General features: G+C 43.8%; 1 protein-coding gene across 1 annotated transcript; it reads left to right on the top strand.

Annotated features, from left to right (window-relative positions):
• Positions 1 to 499: 499 nt before the first annotated feature.
• On the top strand, positions 500 to 21,226 carry LOC110859379 (ras guanyl-releasing protein 3). Its single transcript, XM_022108327.2, has 16 exons — positions 500 to 1,584; positions 1,725 to 2,016; positions 4,434 to 4,707; positions 4,796 to 4,888; positions 5,045 to 5,125; positions 11,264 to 11,333; positions 11,416 to 11,560; positions 13,487 to 13,559; positions 13,657 to 13,761; positions 17,582 to 17,653; positions 17,760 to 17,950; positions 18,064 to 18,190; positions 18,356 to 18,479; positions 18,598 to 18,773; positions 18,930 to 19,334; positions 19,428 to 21,226. The coding sequence occupies exons 1-16, from the start codon at positions 1,290 to 1,292 to the stop codon at positions 19,485 to 19,487; spliced, it is 2,583 nt and encodes an 860-aa protein (XP_021964019.1). The 5' UTR covers positions 500 to 1,289; the 3' UTR covers positions 19,488 to 21,226.
• Positions 21,227 to 21,301: the final 75 nt, after the last annotated feature.

The raw sequence follows: 21,301 nt of genomic DNA, 5'->3' as shown, positions 1-21,301 counted from the left end.
ATACATATTTAGTCCGAGTGTTTGCAGGCTCTGTTTGATGCCATGTCTCATCGCCCAATTCGTGTCTAACTCAAAGTGGCCAAGCGTCCCTTACCCTGGTCACCCGACTGCTACATACCTGCAGGAAGTGACCACCTGCGTAACCATCCCAGACTCATTTGCTTGCATTTGTCATGCCAGTCGTTAAAAAACCGGGCCAAGAAGTAAAATTTATTTTGAGCAATTTGGATAATTTCTTTTGGCCACACAGACTTATGCAAGCATCACACCAATCCCGTGTTCAGTTCATATCGCTTCAATTTGTCGGCCCCATGTTCCGATCGTGGCGGGTGTATGGGCATCCTTATTTTATTTAATGTCATGCTATGTGAGCTATTATTCTGGTAGTCGCGGAGGTCCAATAACGATTAGATTTTACTAGATTTGAACATGTTTCAGATATTGAGCGAGCGGGGACGACGGCGAGGAGAGTTGTTGGATGGAGAAAGTTGCTCTCAGAGTCCAGGCAGTCAGTCCAACTTTCGCCTCCAACCCATTCACACACACGTCCAACGACTCTGCTTTCCATCCTCTAAACTGAACGGCAAAACTCTCTCCCTTGTGAGGCCAAAGTTTCCTCTCTCCTCCTCCCCCCAAAAAAATAAACGAGCCCCCTTCTGCATAATATTTGGACCAGGTCGTCGTAGTTCACATGCGATAGAAAACTTTGCAGTGATTCCAAAAAAGAAGCTATTCTTAGAAAAATATCAAATATTCGCCTCGTCTCTGAGTGATTGTGCTGTCAGCATATTGTTATCCCAGTGTTTGCCTCGTCCACAATAAAGTGCAGACAATAAACACATGTTAAAGAATCATTGTTCTGAAGGGTCAGTACAAATGTACATGAATCATCATTTACTCACTGAACGTACATATTTTTATAACGCTGGGTGAAAACTTGCCTGTCACATGTACAGGATTTTGCGAAGGGTCGACTATTTTCAAAAGAAGTAGTACAGCTCGATCTTTATGATACGGACCAATGCAAATCAGCTTTCACCTGACAGCCATCCAGACGTTAACTTTTATTAACAAGTAATTCTCGAATGTTATCCTTAAATGAAGCTGTGATCAGGTTTGAGGGAGGACATTTCTGTTCCGTGCTGCTGATTGTTGTAGTGGGCGATGGGAGAAGGTCAAGGGCAAACCTTTGAAGTGTCCCTGTCTCCATGCAAAATTTGAAATGAAACTCAACCAGTCCGATTCTCAGAGGTAAAAGTCAGTCCCTCTCAAGGGATGAGGGATGAAGAATGGATGAGGGGACAAAGGGAAGCATCACGCCGACGTCGACGGTGGCGGCGGCGGCAACAAAACGTACAAAGTTTCGACGAACAGGTGGATCCAAGAATGCTTCTTCCTGGTCCTCCTCGGCTGGCTCGAGCTCGGCCACCACCACGACCCATCACCACGCCGCCCTGATTGCCTCCCTACTCGCTGACCTCTCCTCTGAGGTCATCTTTGAGGACGAGCGACAACTTCACCCCGGTCTCCCCATCCGCGCCGCCTCCATCCGCGCCCTCGTTCGCCTCTGTGTTCAGTCATTCAGTGAGTGCCCAGACCAAACAAATATGCGCTTCCCCTTTCGCTCAGCCCATGTCCCACAAATGTCATATATTTTCCCCCTCGTTCTCTGAGTGCGTAAGTATAATGAGAGTCATAATTGTGCCGGATTGTTTGGTCCTTAGATGCCAAGGGGGAGGTTCGAGAGGACCTGTCGACGTTTCCCCGCACTCTGTTCCTCATGCACCAGTGGTTCACGTCGTCACCCCAGCTCGCCTTCCTCTTGATCTCGAGTTGGGAGGGGGCGGGGGTCGTGGCGCCATGCTGCGACCCCCACTGCACTCATTTCATGCTCACCCCCTCCGCCTCCTCTGAGTCATCCTCTTCAAACTCTTCCGCCCACTCCTACGCTCCCCCAACTTCCCACCCGCCCTGCAGGACCCTCAGGTTTCGAGCTCAAGTCATATTCGCCCTCAGGTACGCACACACTATATAAATTTACTCCTCCCCCACATCTCTCCCCACAAATGGTCAATGCAGATTCTGCCCGAGTACATTATGAGAATTCAGTAGAGGTGAAAGCAATGCCAGCGTCATTCGCACTTAAATATGCACTTATTTCCACGTAGGATATGTCATTAGTTAGTCACCACTCTCTTGTCTCTTGCTTATCGTGCCCCTCCTCTCAAGCGCCACGAGTTTCGGCAAGGCAGATATATATGCGCGTATACAGGAGCGCGCGAGTATGTACGAGGGATGAAGTATAATATAGAATCCCACTCCATTTTCCGCGTTGGCTGGTGTGTGACCTTTCCAGCTTCCACATGCATGCATTACACAGAAAGACTATCAGACTCAGTAAACGTGGGCTGGATGGAATTGATATTGCTGGTTGATTCACTTTCTCTGACATTTTTCCGCTTTGATTCACATTTTGAGTCCATCCTCCCAACTTTGATAAAGAAGATGACAAAGTGAAAGTTGGTTGTTTTCGCTGGTCTTGTGCCGTTGGCAGCAAATATGAGCAAGTCTGAGATGAAAGTTGGCAGACAATCAATTGTGCAATGAAAGAAGATGCCCCCAACAAACAGAGGAAGGAGAGTGAAAGAAAGAAAGAAAGCGAGCTAAGGAACTAAAACCAAGTTGCGAGACAAACAGAGCATCAGCAAATGTGATCTCTCCTCTATTCAGGTTGGAATGATGAGCAAATTGCACGCAAAATATAATATCTGTATGCACACATATTTAGCAAGTAGTTACTCAGTATATGGGCAACAACGATGTAAAAAAACTACCAACGCCACGGAGACGTGCCGATATGTATGTGCATACGGTAATATCTTGTCGTATGCTGGTCGCCGATCTAAGGCTGAACTACCATTTGGTTGGTAGATATTTCACCATCATCATCATTATCCTCCTCCACCTAGTGCATTGCATACTGCTTTTCCCCATACTTTACTCTATCACTCGTCCCTTCTCTCACTCTCTGCCTGCACACATACAAACACACACAGCTCACCAGTTTTTTTGCTATTTGAAAAGAAAAGAAGGCTTAATTTGGGTTTTTTTTGGTGAATTTTATCGATCCATTGTCATGCATCTAACCAGCCAAGCCATCCAACCAACCAAGTCAGCCATGTAATGTTTAGTAACCTTTTCCACAATATGCATCCGCGCACCATTTACCACACAATTTCCACTTTCTCCCAGAGAGAGAAAGCAACGTGTGACACGACATGTGCCACCACGCCACCACCACCACCATCCGTCGAATCCAGGAAGAGGATAATGCCTACACACAGTTCTGATGATGTGAATAATGCTCTTCATTATTACGACTCAGCTTCGTGTTCGCTTTGCAAACGGCCTGGTTTCATTTTCTTACATTTTTCCGTCATGATACAAAAAAGTCGTGGACCGTTAATTCTCACTTCACCTCCATCAACCTCATCCTTCTCAATGGGCAAGTGCTGGTGAGGAGACGTATCCAATGGGATCTCACCCAGTCCTGTCACAAAGGGCAGAAATGGAGATGCGAATATTCTCGGAAGTAAGATCAAGTCAAAAAGCAGCTTTTATTCCCTCGGTCGATCAACCGATTTGTCATCCTCCTCTGCCCCCCATGATCCTTTGATCTTTGACTCTAACCATCTCCCCACTCGACAGTTCACTCAATCTGTGCTCACCATGCTCACTTCACAAAATCAGGATGCTAATGATATCATCATTATCATCCGGATCCTCCTTCCATTCACATTCGCAGCCCAATTCTCAGAGTTTTGTTCTGTTCTGCTCAATTTCCCAGAGCTCGGAGGACGAGTTTTTCTCCATGCAGGTTGGGGTATGAAATGAATAACCGGAAAAGGTAAATAGGTGCGTAGTAAAGGATCAAGAAAGCTCAGTTAAATATTATTAATAATACATGTGCTCACTGGGGTGGTCAATCTAAGCCAGGAACTAAACCAATGTCATCAACAAATCCTCCACGTTTCCTGTGACAAATCCTACACGATATGTAGCCTGCTGCATGTGTGCATACAACGTATGTCATGAAAATAATTCATTTCATATGTTCCTGGTTAAATGAATTATGCACCCATTCGTCCATCCGGCTCATATTACATGTTTTAACTCGGATGACACCCATGTTAAGATTATGCAACTTTCGGATACAAATTACAGCTCCAGCTCTATAATTAACTATAGCTCTATAATTAATTAACTGAGCTAGCGTTGGCCGGGTGTGCATAATAAATAATATCCTCAAAGACACTCGCGTTGAGTAATTAATTATACGGTTACGAGTTTCATGGGCAGTGGAGACCCGCCTTGTCTAATTAGCCGAAGGTGGTACCACTCACCCGTAACGGTTTCTTTTTGTGTGTGTTTAGATTTTGGATACGGACCTTCCCGATGCATTTTGGGCTTGATGAGCGGTTGCAGCAGAGCGTGGAGGGTTTTCGAGGCCGGTTAGAGCCATGCGACTCTGCCCTGCTCGACCTCTCGACGCTCCCCAACTATGACTGGATTCGGAACGTGTCGATGCGAGAGGTGGAGGGGGCACGACCCTCCAGAAAAGTCTCCCTCGTTTTCAACCACCTCGAACCCAACGAGCTCGCACTCCATCTCACTTTCCTCGAGCACAAGATCATCCGTCGCATCACGGTCAGACCCCTGAAAACATCTCTGGTCACACCCCAAAAAACGTGAAATGAACACATGAAATGACCTAAAAACACCATTTTTCTTTCAGTTTGAGGACTTGAAGAGCTACGCCGAGAGTGGAACGCTGGAAGAAGTTCCCAAGTTGGAGCGGTCCGTTGCTGTTTTCAACGGACTGAGCCAGGTTAGGTTGCAAAATATGTGGGAACAAAAAGTTCGAATGATTTAAGCAAATTATTTAGCCAAATGAAAATTAGTAGAAGAAATCTCGATATCAGTTACATATGCCGAATTATATCTCGACATCAACGTTTGAAATTAAATTAATTACTTTTTTCAGTGGATCCAGTGTGTCGTTCTCAGCAGACCCACTCCTGCTCAAAGGGCCGATGTCATCGTCAAGTTTGTCCACGTCGCTCAGGTAGGTCATTATCAAACCTATTGGCATTGTTAGTGTCTCCTCCCCACATAACTGGTCACACAACTTGACGAAATTGCGACATCACTTCTAGAGATACATAGGTCTGTAGCATATCAACGCTATGCAATTTCTCCACAGCAGCAAAAACTTTACTTCAAAAAACTTTGTTGTTTACACGCGGCGCAATTTGTTGTAATACGTACGTCAATCACGGACGTTGTTTCAAGGGCAGCAGTTCTGCTCGTCTCTCTCTCTCCTTGTTCAAATTGCAGGCCACGTAAACAAATTCATAGCCAACAGCTAGACACATGTCGTGAAGGATCGGCGTCTCAAAAGCTGAGGCGGCACGAGATGAGAGGATGCGTTTATTGGACACGTATTTCGACCCAACAAAAGCTTATCATTACGCACCGAGGATGGTCCGAGGAGGATGAACATATTTATTGAGTCTCAACTCCAAATGCAATGAATCATAAATATGTGATTTGTCACGAAATGTATAATTGAGACGTGATGGGCCGAGGGGAGCATCAAACGAGGTTGGGTTGGAAGGAAGTGGGCATGAAAACAAGTTCATTTCATGAACCAAGAACTCTTGATTTCGAGCGATTATCAACATGGAGTGTCCTCATCTACGGCTGATGTTTGTGACCAATTCTTGCTGCCTCACACAGCCGGCACATGCATGTTCTTATGTGACGCATTTACTGTAATAATATGTCACACGAATACAAATAAGATCCATGTACGAGGGTGTTAGTTGCGACGTGATCAAGATCAATTCAAATCGAAATGCGTCGTCGCATATCGTCGTCTCCCGCAGGAACGGGCACCACAACTTTAGTGCTTTTCTTCCCATAGATTCCGTGGCTGGCTGGAGGTACAAGTAGTGGTGGTGGTGGTGTCATAATTATAATTTAGCAGGAAGACTCGTGCTATTCAGCAAGGGTCCCTTCAAAGGGAAATGCCACCAGCCATGCTCAATTCAGGTGTCAGCTCGCTCGTCAGACATTCCTGTGCTTTTCAATTCAATTAAAACTTTCACCCGAGAGAGATTCACCTCTCAAATCAAAACTGGAGCACGAATGAGAGCAGACGACGACCATAGACGAGGATGCCATAGTTCTAATAATACAACACGCCAATTACGTCTCATTTCCACTTAACCACGCAGCACTTGGCAAGTGCACTCTTGTCGAAAGAACCGTAGCAGCAGCAGCAGCATCCATCCATACATTCCGGATTCCTCATAAATCATCATATACATTCTTTCTCCATACAAACTCAACAACAAGGCCACCGCCTCAACCAATTATTAAAATACTGGGTAGCATCGGAACAAAAAGAGAGCGGATATGCATGCAGTTACGAAAAATCGATTAAATCTTTATAAAATGAATATCTATTTACAAAATATGTACGAAAGAAACAAAAATAAGAATTTTCGAATTTCTTGAGTACCTAAAAATATGCGAGTTAGGAAACACATTCACAAAATTTGACCATCGGTCGTCATCAAATGGAAAAGTTGAAAATAAACGCATATCCGCCCTCTGATCATAACGGTTGACTTGGCATAACAACCACTTGACGACCCTTCATCCAACCCACGTTGTTTTGAAGGGGCAGTTTGGCGGAAGGTGGATGACCATCTTCTGCGGGTGGCAGCAGTGACGTCGTGTGGCGAGGAAGAGAGGACGTTCTTTCCCCGGAAGTCAATGCCTGATGTGACGTTGACGCCACTCCTTGCTACACACATGCACGCATGCATAGGTGCAGCCTTTGAACGGCACGAGGGGCTAGCTTAGCTCGCATCGAAGGGGTTGCCTATTTTTATGGAATTTAATCTAATTTAATTTTTAATCACGATTTCACAGTTTCGCAGGCTGCTTTAGCAGGTTGACTCCTGTTTGTGGTGAAAACACATCCATCTGCTTGGCCACGACAGTCTCATTTTCATTCTTTGGAAACAGCCATGGTTCCAACTCTGAGGTGAAACGAGGACCACAAAGGTTCCCATTTGAACGGAGAGCGAGGTTTCTCAACGGGCGTAAAAATGGACGGGTGGAAGAGGTGCACATTGTTTCGCCCGAACAGCATTACATATTAACTTATGGGTCCAATTTGGTCTGGTGGTGGACTCTTTATGTGGAAGGAAATTGCTTCAGAACGAACACCTTATGCTCACTTATTTCGCGAGGTGTGGTGGCATTGAAACTCTCAGTCTCACCGTAGCATGATGGTCCCTGTTCCGGTCTTTGCGGTTGTGTAATTATGTAAAATTAAGGCTCCTCTGAATTATGAAGGCTTCCATTCCCTCCGACCTTCGCGAGTTAGAGGGAAGGAGGGGGAATTGGAGGAGCTGGTTATTAAATAGGAATGGGAGGAGATCAGAGATTAGGCCATCAAGGACATGATGAAAGTTGTAACACGAGGAGCGGAAGGAAGGCAATTATGTACGAGAGTCTATTACCCGAGAGTCTCTCTCAGGCCGACAATGGGGAGCTCGTTCATGTTTCAATTAGGCAGCCCTCACACAGAGCTTGTTGTTTCGTTACATCACATCCTGACCGACCGGAATCCCATATTATTGCAGGGCCTAGCCTGGCTGAATATTATGCGTGTATTGTATGTACATGCACATAAATAAATATGTTGGGTCCGCAAAATCCTGCTGCTTGAGCATGAGGAGGATTATCATGGTCCCAAAATACTGCATTTTGTGGAGTGCTGGATGATAAGAGATGTCAAAACCTGCTGCGGTAGAACATTGAAGGCTAATTGCCGCGGCCTGAAAACGCTTCTTTCTCTGTCTTCCTCTCACTTGCTTATTTATAAGACAGATATTTGTACGTGAAAGAGATTTGCATTTGGGACATTCGCTGAGCAGAATTTCGCCGGAATTTTGTTGAGATGCCGTTCTGAATAATTCAGCAAGCCTGGGATGGAGCAAACAACCGAATAAATTCAATTCCAATTCAATTGCGGAGGAGATAGAGCCAGAGAAAGTGAGAGAGAAACTTGTGTGGTACACATCTCTCTCTCTGGAGATGTAGTACTCGTAGTGGCAAAGTACACAAGCTGTTGACATTCGAGATTGATTTTCTTCTAGCTACTGATACAAGTAAAAGAAGGACGAAGCAATTATGATGCACATTCTGGGCTGAGAAGGCGGGATGAAATTGGCAGAGAAGAAGAAGTAGAAAGCCGTGGTCGTCGTGGGTGGTGGATTTGGGGATACAATTACTGACGGGTTTGTCACGACAAAGCCGTGTGTGTGACCCGAGCTACATGGACGTACATTTGTCTCTCCCTTCAGAGAGCCAAGTGAAAGCTACATAATTAAACCTCAAGCTCTGAACCACCAGCCCAAGTTGGGAGGCAGAAACTTTGCTGCTGTATATTTTCTTCTATATATTTAGAACCAGCAACAGGCGCTGGTTCTTCTACTCAGGATTAGAGCATAATCCAAGGGGGATGTTTTTTTGGGTGATGGTGAACCAGGAGGTGAGTCCCTCGGCCCACTCAAAGTGATCATCTCGTTACATTTCAAGTGTCGACTTGATTGCGGCGGAGAGGGCAGCGTCGTTTTCTGCTCACCGTTCCATAGTCGAAAGTGAAAGCCAACTCTCGTGTCGTATAATCGCGATCATGGACACCAATTTGTATTCCCATCAGTTGTTTGGTAGTCGGTGGGAGGATATGTGGGAGGGTTCGTGGTTCTGCTCGGTGCAATCCATCCACACACAAAACAGGCAGTTTAACTAACCAGATGACCTTCATACACGTATTGTGCAGCTTCTGGAGAAAAGGGTCGAATTAGCGGAAGGAGAGGATAGCTTTTTGAGGAAATTGAGTTAACTCCTCTTCTCCTCGGAGAAAGTTGACAACGGGACCAAAATCCTCTCCCTCTCAAAGGCGCTGCAGAGCTTCACTTAATTACTCGCTCAACCTCCCAAGCTGAGATGGAAGTGGAGGTTCATATAAACCAACTACCCAACAACTTGGCCCAATCCTGCTTCCACGTTTCAGACTGGTCCACACAATCAATTCATGCTCCACGCCCGAAAGGGCAAAGGTTGTCAACTCTCTGCCAGCTTCTTCTCATCCGCCAATCTGCATGTGTGTCCAGTTATTGCTTTGTGAAATGTTGGGGATGCGGGTGTGTGGGTGGGTGGAAGGGTTGCTTCAGAACCTGCAGTATAATTTCTTTGACACATTTATACGTGTCACCCACAGATCCGAGGGCGAGAGATTCAATCAAATCCATGAATTATGTGCATATGTGTACTCACTCTGTATACTTGTCCCAATCCAACCAACTATCCAACCAAAGTAAGCAACTAGCAGGGAGTACATTGAGCCACTCGCTCTTCTCCCCTCGGCCTGGTGGTGTTCCTATTGATGTCCTTTAGATTCGGAGCAAAGTTTTAATTGGGAATTAATGTGAACACGAGAGAGAAAGTTGTTTCCACATGACATGCTTGTTTGTTGTCGCCGACGTGGGTCTTTCTCACTCACCTATTTCATTATTTCGCTCGCCCAGTGGCCCAGTGGCTGTGTGAGAAGGAGAAATACATAAGTCGGGAGCAAGGGAGAAAGGAGGATGCAAGATCCAGCAACCAGCCATCCGCCACCAAATGTCAAACTTTCACCAAAAGTCTGGCCCGTCGTCTCCTTATTCCTCATCTTCAAAGGACACAGGTGGTGGGTGTGTGCATGGCGGAGGAGCGTGAACCTGGCATGACAAACTCATGCGGTTGGCAGCCAAGTGAAAGCCAACTAATTTGAGGACGGCCGGAATATCTACAGCTTATCCATCATACGTATGTGCACACACGCCAGGATGATGATGACGATGATGAACCACGACCAACCTAGTCGACGACGACGAGTCTCTAGTGGAGAGTGAAGCACGAGTGGAAACTGGATTTATGCATAAAAGGTTCACAAGTGGAAAGGAGGATCCATTGATTGAATGGGTGGCCCAATAAATATTTGGCTCGTTCCACTACTCTCTTTGGTGGGAGGCAAGTCAACTGCACACAGTCGGCTGCTGGAAAAAAAACCTGGGTGGCTGCATAAAATCTCAAAGAGAGAAGCTGTTACCCAGCTATACACATTCATGCCTGTTGGGAGTACATGTGTATGAAGATCCTGCTGTGGCTGCTTGGCCGGGTGAATTGGATTACTCAGTTGAGACGACATCATGCAGTCATTCAATTTGGCTCTCGTCGTCGGTTTGGTCTCACTCCAAATTCTCAAACTTTGACACTTTCTTGGTCTTTCTGGGTTGGATGGATTCAAAGTTGTATGATTTCCAAGAGTTGAGGACAAATTGAGTTTTATTGATTAGTCTCTGAAATAATTGGGCGACTCTGGGAGAAAGCGAGCACGGCTTTCTCCTCCAATTTGGGCACTAGCGAAGAGCTGCACAATATGTACTCACTCCTGGAGAAAGCACTAGTGGGACGTGTGGTTGGGCCACATGTTGTACCACGTACATAATAAGGACATATTATTGTAAGGATATCTACGAACCAACGTACGTACGTGCGTCGTAACAATGTGAGCAGTGAGTGCCGCGTGGGAAGATGAGCTTTTTTGAATAGTTGAGAGAGACACACGTACCTCCGGCGGGTGAGAAATTGTATGCGGTTAGGATAACCCGTTCTTGAGGGACATGTTCCGTTGGTTCCGCCCGTTGTTCCGCAGTTGTGATGGCACACAAGATTACGCAACAATAAATGTGAATGGAGAGCATATGAAGTGGACTTGCTGATGAAATGTGAGAGCTGGGAAGCAGGTGAAAGTGAAAGCAGGATGAGAGACAATCATCAGAGAGAGACGACTACTCCACGCCACGAGTGAATGGCACGACGCGAAGAAAGCAGACCAAAACTGAATTAAGGAGACGAGATTTTGCGACTGGATGGGTTTTGAGAAAGCAAAGCTTTCCCCACAGAATGCCCACAAAGTAAACGGAACAATTGCCAGCTGAATTCTCTCTATTTGCTCGTGTAGTCAGCAAATTGCGAAACTGTTTCGCACTCATGTTCCTTTGCAAACCAAGAGGCGAAAGATAGACCTCTGATGAAGGTAAATAAATAAGACATTTTCTCCTTTGTTTTCTTTCAGAACTTACGGAAGCTGCAGAACTTCAACTCATTGATGGGTGTGGTTGGGAGTCTTAGTCACAGTGCCTTAGGTACGCGACTAATTGCATTGCCGAGAGGAAAAGTATGGTAAACAATGAGGTAGCTAAATTGTTTGCTCATTCATAACTACAGCTCGGCTGACCAAAACGATGGATTGTGTTCCCGTGGAGGAGCGGAAGGTGTTGAAGGAGCTGACCGCCCTGGTGTCCTCCTCCTCAAACTTCTCCGCCTACCGAAAAGCTCTCACCGAAGGAAAGGGATTCAAAATACCCATTTTGTAAGTGCCCTGAAGTAACAACTCCTTAATGCTCCTAGTACAAATATGTGCAAATATGCATGACTTCGTTTTCGTAAAATGGGTGAAAATTTTAGTGGAGAAAGTTTCAACCTAAGTTCAAAATTGCATGACCTGTGAAAACTGTAAAACAATGAAAACACGTTAAACATTAGTTGTAAGTATGTACAACTCGGCTTTCCCTCCTCAGGCTGCCTGAGAGGAAGTATTTGCTCTCACCACCACTGGCTGATTCTTTCCTAGGTCCCCGTGTACGTAGGTAGCTTTGCCAAACCAACCGAGCACAAAGCCATGTGTTACCTGGACGGAGAAAGCAAGCACAATCCACTAATTCCCCTGAGATTTGTTTAGTCTGTTTGTTCTCCTTAACCAAATTTTGGGGAAGGTGTTTTGTTAACTTGTAAAAATATACTCTGGCTTCGCAAAGGCAAGACGACCACCTCCTGGGCATACATAATGCCTCATTCTGCGGGAGGGTGGAGAATGCGTGCACTAACACTTTCCCCAGAGAAAGTGCAAAGTGGTCCTCTCCTATCGTCCTTCGAATGGAGGCTAACAAGGTGATGATGACATCTCCACACATTTTCACTCCCTCGTGCCTCACTCCTTCTTAGAGGGCTGACAAAATCAGGGTTAATATTCCTCACTGTATTCGATCCAGGTCAGATATGGTACATTCCAGCGATCGCTAGTCCAACAGTAAGCCATTCCCACACCACTCGACCTTTACCAAAATTTAAAGGGAATTTAAAAGCTTTTAGAAGCATTTTTTCTGTCAACATATTTTCTTCAGGGAACAAACTACAAAAAGTATCACAATCAATTGTGCAAAAGTCGACATGCTTTTTAAGTATATAAACCTATGTAGAAATCTATAAAGTTGCATAATTAGTATTTAATCGTGGACTACGGTTCCATAGACTTACACAGCTGTATAAATGCCGTCGGTCGATAGATTTAGGGTCCGCTCTGAAAAAATTATGTCCCTATAATTGATTTTGGACTGTAATGACTGATATTTTCTGACTGTGATCGTGGAAGCTGCCCAATTGAAGATCTGTTTGTAAACCAGCGGCCAAACGCTTAGATCGGAGAAAGTAAATTTCCCATCCGGTCGGTGTACATACATTTATAGGGACGTATGCAATACTTATTCAGCTCCCTTGCGTCGTGGTTGGTTGTAGGGATTGCATGAACGTGTGTTTGTTAGTGAAGAGCGAGTAGATGATTCATATTAGCATGAGAGAAAGCAATGATGATGATGGGATCCAGCAGTCTGTCTGTCGGCCGCCGCGATGTTGGAGTCGATGGATGGCTCGACTCCTCCCAATCGCACCCAATCACCATGTGATACCACAGCCACCAAAGTTCTCATTTGTTTGGCTAGACGCCTATGTTCACACACCAGAAACATTAGCACTTGCAAGACATCCAGCTCCTTTTCTCCAAAAGACTCTGCCCCAAAGATATGTGGAGTACAATAATGTGTGTCATTGATCGCTTCTGCTGCCTAATTGCCTCCTCCCATATCAACTGAGGAGGAGAGGGACCAATGTCGGTTATCTACATAAATCAAATATATGTAGGAACAGTGCTGTACATGTAATTTACTGTAAGAGAGCGACTATAAGCAGCTGATAGTCCTGATTGGTGAGCTATTGTTGTGATCCTCTGGGGGATAAGACGAACCTATTTGGACCCAGAATTGCCTGTAGCCAAGGTTGATACCCGGTAGTAGCGCCTTACCTCGTGCGGAGAAAGTGTACAATAAGAAAGAGAAAGTTTTGTTGCTCGTGTTTGCGTGAACTCGATTGGATTGATTTGCTTTCAGTTGGTGCACTCCTGAGTCATACGTAGTGCTAATTTGATGCGTGGGTTTACTGGGTCTGATCGTGTCTTTCTTTGCAGAGGCGTTCATCTCAAGGATCTCATCTCTCTACACACCGCACTCCCAGATTACGTCGAGGGAGGCTTGATCAATGTGAGCCTTTTCAGCATATCCTTTGGAAATGTTGACAACCAACCAACTTGCACATATTTATTGCATCCAATCTAATCTAATCTCTCTCTCTCTCTAGTTTCGAAAACTGGCTCAGCTCGCCGGCATTTTCACAGAGTTGGACAACCTAGCTCAATCCATGCCACCTGCTCAGGCCAACGTGGATCTTCTCAACACGCTCCGGGTGAGTGCCATGCCACTGCAGAAATTCTATCATGGACAGTGTATGTTAGTTCTGAGAATAATGCCCATGCACACATATGTAAAAATCATTGGTGAGGATCGTCAAATTGTGTGTGTGGGCGACGTGGTGGTGAATACGCCAGGAGAGGAATGCATGGCAGTTGTTCCATGTGGTGGTGACCTCCTGTTACCCCCACACGGTGTGGTCACTTTATGTATGCTCCTAATCACTAGAGTGCATATCATCCGTCCTGATCTCAACTGGTTCGGGGTTGGCTGGTGATTTATAAGCACTCTTCCCAGTTCAACGGTCTCGGGGAAAGTCAAACATGTGATTACCATACATTGCCACTCTCTCCTCTCTCTTGTGTTGGAATGTGAGGAGGAATAATGGGCAACCAATACGAGGGAGCACATTATGTGCAGTCCTTCTTCCTCATAAATCACTTTCACTCGCGCTCGCTAAATTGGAAGAAAATTCTGTATTAGAGCCCTCCAAATTTGTCGGCTCCTTCTCTCACCAGTTTTTACTCTCGTCTAGCCTTGCAAAAAACTGAATGCTAACGTTGTGGATATTTGGGTATAAGTGATTGAATTAGCATATTCATGGTATAATACCAACACAGTCTAACTGGACAACACTTTCGAGCAAAAGTGACCATGGACTAGTACATATTAGACAGGGCAGAGGGATGGGGCTGTATTTATGCAAATTAGTGTATCTGAGAACAGTCTAGTAATTTCTCCAGTTATATAGTTAACTAGAACTAAGTCAGCGTCATCCCCACTAAGCTTCCCTGCCGATACTGGACAGTTGAAGTGGTAAAGATATTACATGGATAGACCATCACGAGTCGCGTTTATGCACAATTTAGCTGTGCAAATAGACGAGACGAGCAAGGATGAAAATTAATTCAACGGGTCATAGTCATCATCCCCTGACTGGCTTCCTTTAGTCCAATTTTAGTTGTACCGAAAGAAAAATTGCTGTTGTTGACTCTGAGGCCACCAAGAATTGCGTATTTGTATCCGTACTGTACTTTTTATATGTATAAATATGTTACCATCAGTATAGGTATTAGTCAAGTGAATGTGACAGTCTGGGGAAGTATGGACCTGGTGAAAGTCGTCAATGTGAGATTTATATTTGTGGCTTCGCCACATCTGTTGGTTCAGGATTTTCAAGCATGACAAACCGAATAGGTGCTGCACAGGTGCCTTATGGTGTGCCTGTGGTAGGAAAAGGGAGAGGCACAAAAATTTTTCCACAAAAAATAAACACCTATTTCAACCTCTCTTGTGTCAAGTGCCAGGTTTTGATTCGGTCACAAAAGCGTAGGAATCATGACAAAATTAGTTTGGTGTTGATCTACTACGAGTGTCGTCGATCGCCTGATGTTTGGTTTGATATGAAATTACATATTTACTATACGCAATAAAGTGGCTCGACTGGGACGGGGAGATTGGAGTTCATATTTGAGATATTAAAATATGTATTTTTATCACTACCATCGAAATCATGCATGTTCGCGTCACTTTTCTGTCACTTTGGGGAGGGCCACAAATAGATGGGATGGATGGTCACAAATAAACGGATGCATGTTGGGCACGCTTGGTTAATCGAACAAGCGGAAGGAGAGACTTTCACTGATTCCATCACTGCTCCTCACACTGGAATTTCGAGCTCCAAGACAGACAGATAGACTTCTATTGCCTACGGAGTGATGTGCTTATGCTGCATCCGATGATGATGATGAGAGTATTGATTAAACATGGAAATTGAGATCGGTCGTCGCACCACCACCTCCACCACGCCAGAGGTACGACCAACTGAGTGGACAAGGTTACAAAGTTACTGCCACGAACATGATGGAATTCCTGCACAAAGGTTGAAAAGCACTATGTGCATACTGAACATGGAAAGAGTTTTTTACGCAGTAGAAGACTAGCCTTATAATTTTAATTTTATCTCGCGTTTGTGAAATTGTTTTGTTTGTTCAACATGTTCCCCAGACTTCTAGCTACATGCAACATAGTCCAAGTCCTCGTTTCCACAAATTCATCACTTTTCCTTATCTTTAAGGCTAGTCTTATTCAACTCATCTTTTGGAAGTTTCCAAACCAGGTCAGAAGTGGCTGTTCGTCTTATGGTCTTCTGCACTATGGTTGACCAAGTCTGTCTTTGTTAGTAGTTCAAATCCAAAAAAAAATCCATCGGAACTCTTTACAGGCATCTCACTTTTATAGTTCATATTGATTTTTGTTTCAAGTCGGCTGCATACGCGGTGGTCCATCTGGAGAGTGTGTGACATGGCAGCGTCATGACCAAGCATTTCTAGGTCTCACCACACCAGTGTGGAACTTGGGAGCAAAAGAACAAGGGAACTTGTATCTCCAAAAGTGGTTTGAGAATATATTGCTCAATATGTTCCTGAGTTAACCTTAACATTGGTGGACATCTTTGATAAGTGGAAGGGGTCATGCCCACCTCCAATACCGACCAACATAACTTGTTGGAAACCTTTTCACTTTTTCGCGAGGTTTGGAAAATCACATCACAGTGGTTGGTGTGGTGGCACTGTGATTTCATATATCATGTGTAGAATTTCTGGAATTATTCTTTAACATGCGTTTTAGATATTAAAACAGTATTGATATTCGGATTCAGCATAAAATTCTGAGCATGTTCATATTCGGTATTTTGACCAACGTTAGCATATGTACAAATCAAATGCAAAATGTAATTTTATCCTTTTCATGAAAAATGCTCAGAATTTCATGCTGAATCCAAATATCAAGTTGGTTTAGTCCTAGAATGTATTTTAAATAAGTTGGTTTACTTTCCCCCAGTAATGTCACAAATAACAAAAAACACAATTAGCGAAAAAATCATGGAGTATGAAAATCACAGAAATCACGCTGAATCATAATGTAATTTCCACAATTCAAACCATGCTTTTCTGAAATAAAAATTCAGGGTGCCATTTTCCGTGTTGTTGATATATTTTTCTGGAACAATCTTAAATGAAAAGGAATCCCTCGTTCAAAGGCACAAAAATCGGGATTTTTTACTTGCCTGAGGATTTTTATATATAGGGCTTTGTCTTCCAGTTTTTCTTGCGATTTTTTTAGACACGAACTATGCTCTTCTTGTGAACAACTCGTTCGTGTCGAATGGCTTTATCAGTAGATGCTTGAGATACATTTAATTGTTTTCGAGTCTGTCGTGGGTTTTCTTTACTGGTGTAGAGATCAATTCCTCGAAAAAAACTGCTTGTCGGTATTGGGGGTTGTTGCGTCTTTGACTCTGATAGACCAACACTTCGATATTTTCTTCCAATTCCAGTTTGGTTTAATACATTTGACCCTGCCTTATAACACATGCATTTCCGGACCCTTGGAGTTCTAGATGACAAATCATCTTTGGAAAAGAACCGGCCGGCCGGGTGAACTTCAGATTGCAGTTTCTTCGTCATTTTGAACCAATTTGTTTCTGATCTGAATAATTATTTTCCACACATTCATGATGGGTGTTTGATAGAAAAATAAAATTTGATAAATCTTTGAATAACGACAAGCATGGCCAGATCACAGGCCTGAATGTGTGGCACAACTTTATGCCTCCTATAGCATCCACTTTATGCCTCCACCTACAATTCGAATTTGTTTTCATCTTCTTATACATAAAAGCCGAAACGTCCTGAATCCTGATATGCAACACACATGGGGCCAGACTGGTCGTTCACCGACCCGAAAGATGCCCCCTCCCTCATGCAGCGAGCCACCATTAGTGTGCACATTTCAACTTTCCTGTTTTTCAGGCGTCCCTGGACCTGGCATACTCGGAAGACGAAATCTACGAACTTTCACTTTCAAGGGAGCCCAAAACTTCGGTATGTCCTTATAATTTGGACGAACAGATTAGCACTCTACTAAATAATGGGCATTGATTGACTCTGTGTCGCGGGTGTGAGGAATAAAGTATGGTGTCGTACGTAGGTCTCTCCCACCCGCTCCCCCGGCCTGGGGGATGGGACGGGCAGTTACGAGAAGCAGCTGCAGACCATGGTGGACGCCGTTTTTCGCAACTATGACTCCAACCACGATGGATTCATCAGCAAGGAAGAGTTCCAACAGATTTGTACCAATCATCCAGCCATCGACGCCTTCTTCGTCCTGGACGAGAACAGGTGAGTGCTTGGTTGAGTTGGTGGGTGGGAGGAGAAGCGGTTGCTCAGTCTTTGTAACTAGAGCTGCAGGGCTGAGAGATTAACCATGCTAATCTTGTAATAATTGTTCTAAGGGACGGAAAGATTAGCAAGTTGGAGCTCGAGCGCTACCTCCGCAACAAGAAGAACGCAGGATCTCGGCACAACTTTCATGAGCAGACCTATTTCAAGCCAACATTTTGCATCCATTGTTCCGGACTGGTGAGTGATCACACTACACCAACTTTATTAACAAGATTAATACCACATTATGCCAAACCTAAGAATTCGTATGTGACGCTGTACAAAAGCCAGGCAGTAGCTCCGTCCTGGGCACATACATTGATTTCCAGACTGCGTAATTATTTTTTTACTCGTTGCTTCCAGTTGTGGGGTCTCATCCGACAAGGGTACAAGTGTCGAAATTGTGGCGTCAATGCTCACAAGTACTGCAAAGAATACATGCTACACGAATGCAAGATGGGTTCCTTGCTCTACTTTCCCTCACCAGGTAATTTCCTCGCCTCAGACTCAGACATTCCACCACGGTGGAATTCCTGAAACAATTCCGCAAGAGAGGAATTTGGTTAAGAACTAATAGTCACAGCCACTCTAATTATTTCCTACAGAACCCCACTCAAAACGGAGAGGTTTCCGGATACGCAAAAAGTCGAGTAGTCAGTCCGAGTCGGGTTCCCCACCAAGTCCCAAATTATTCAACTCCTTGGAACAGTTGTCTCTCTCCGTGGAGTCCACCGACCTTCCCCACAGCCATCACAGCAGTGACCACTCCCTCAAAGCCATGGTATGATCTCACTCCATAGTCTTTGATCTGGTGCGCACTTTCACCCCAATGGGTTACTCCCCCATGAGTCATGTGAATGACATGACTTTGGCAACTCTGCCTATTTACTTCGCCTATTTATTTACTTCATATTAATTCGGTGTTTGTTGATTGCAGACGTCGACCGTATCCACGCCTCGGCGTCTGAGCTCCGTGCTGAATCCCTCGTCCTCCCGCCGACCCTCGACTTCTGTTCCTTCCAGCCCCAAACTCGGCTTCTCCCTCCCCCTCTGGGCCCCCTGCAAGTCTCTCTTCCATCCACCCACCTCGCCTGGAGGGGCGACGTCCTTGCCACAACCCTCCAACATCACGACGACCAACTCTCAACCTCCTCATCATCACCCCGCCGCCGCCTCGTCCTTCGTGTACAGGGCGGGACAAGGTCTGGGAAAGTTATTTGGGAGTCCCAGCTCCAGCCCTCAGTTGTCCAAGGGGCGAAAAGCGGTCGTTCCATCACATCCACCTCCGTCCTCCTCGGCTGCAGATGCTACGAGCATACCACCAAAAACGCCGCACTCGCAAGTATGTACATACATATGCAGCAGTATTTATTACAACTCTCACGACATGCGTCAATATTGTTTAATCTGAAAATAAACCTGGGTGTTTTTTTAGAATCCGTCAAATCAGCAGCAGCAGCAACAACAGCGACAACACATTGGTGGAGTCCACTGAATTTAATATTTTAATACGCGAATTGAATATTAAGCAAGGAACACTGACCAAGATATTTTTGAAATTTTCCACAACGATGACAAATCTTCCAATAAATAACAGACTGCGTCCACACCATTTAGATTGATCAGGAGATCGTATATTTCCAAAATCCCAATCGACTTGTACTCAAATGAACAAGCATAGACTATACGCATTAAATCTCTAAATTAATAATCACAACTTTACACATAATAAAGAAACTCGAGCAAATATCAATACCGTGGAGCTTCGTCTTACAACATATTCCAAAACATGTATGTATATGAAAGAATCATATGACCAAGAAGTATGTACACACTTAATATGTATGTAAAATTCTCTTTTTTATAAAACAATTTTGATTTCTACGTAAAAACCGTTCGGTGTGGACATCGATGTTTGACGATTTCTCAATACGATAATAAATTACATGTTTAAATATTGAATATCACTAGTAAAAACGTTACTGGAAGTGGAAATAATAGGGTGGGAAAGTAGAGAAGCATTTATATAAATTCGATACACAGAGACGTATATCATTAAACCCTAGATTTTAGATACCAAGTATTAGCTTTATATAAACTTTGTAAGTAACATCTTATTCACTGGGTAGATTTATATACTAATTTTAATTTACTGCAGCTAGAAAGCTAGACCGATTTGTCGATCTTGATGCCAATTTGTCAATGCGGCTGGCTCTGTGTTGCAAATGCCATCTTTTTAAATCTACTAAATATTTAATTATTAGTAATAATTTATTACTGACTGTGAGTGACTGTTACCAAACTACTACACAGAATGCATTTATGTAATATGTTTGAGTTACATGCAGTTGTATGACGCGTGGCCAAAGAATCTTTTGGTATGGGATATTACAGTTCTCAATGTACTAGTTTGGCATTTTTGTCCAGTTTACGTTCAAACTTATGCAAAGTAAATATATGCATTATAATTTTTCCATGTTTTTTTTTAACAAGTCTTTGGTGATGCACTAGTTTTTATGATTACATGTCGCAATTCTAATCCTATTCTATTTGAGAGTCGAGCTGTGGTGATTATATCACTTCCATAAGATGATGAGAGATTATTATACATCTATGTTACTTAATTATTAATGTAATACGAAATCTCTAATTAAATCCGATAGTCCCTAAGTAATAAAGGGATAAAGGTATTCATTGGTTTTATGCCTTGTGTTGGTTATTATAATTAATTATGTGCATACATAAGTATCATGTGTGCGTGAGTATCCTTAATGTGAGTACATGCAACTTTATCTCTGGACAACAATTAAAAACATTTGATTGTACTATGCAGATACCACGGGCCAAACAATGTAAAACAAGTTCCAAATTATGGTAAAGTCTCGTGTTTGGCCATCAAACTTATGACTTCTTAATCGTGCATAAAGAATGTGATCGATTGGGGGAGTGGGCGCAAAATGTAATATGCTAATTGATAACCAGGTAAGAGATAGTACATCTCCCCTGTCTCATCTTTACTGATTTATAGCGCATACGGGTACCCCAGGGGATCGAAACTCCCGAAAATCGATCGCAGACAGACTTTGTGTCATCACTTCCCTTCCTTTACATGAATAACAGGTGAAGATGCGTGCGAGTTTAGCTGATATTTTGATTAATTAATTATTAATGAATTAAAGTGACTAAAATGTTAAATATGAGGTTTGATAATAAAAAACCAACCAAAAAATTAAATTATGCTTCATGAGATTTCCTATTGCACCTTTTGCTAATGCTAACATTAAATAAGTTTTGCAACGGGTATCATTG

The sequence above is a fragment of the Folsomia candida genome, unplaced genomic scaffold (genome assembly GCF_002217175.1).
Source record: "Folsomia candida strain VU population unplaced genomic scaffold, ASM221717v1 Fcan01_Sc025, whole genome shotgun sequence".
Classification (NCBI taxonomy): domain Eukaryota; kingdom Metazoa; phylum Arthropoda; class Collembola; order Entomobryomorpha; family Isotomidae; genus Folsomia; species Folsomia candida.
This window is presented reverse-complemented; position numbering and strand designations above follow the sequence as displayed.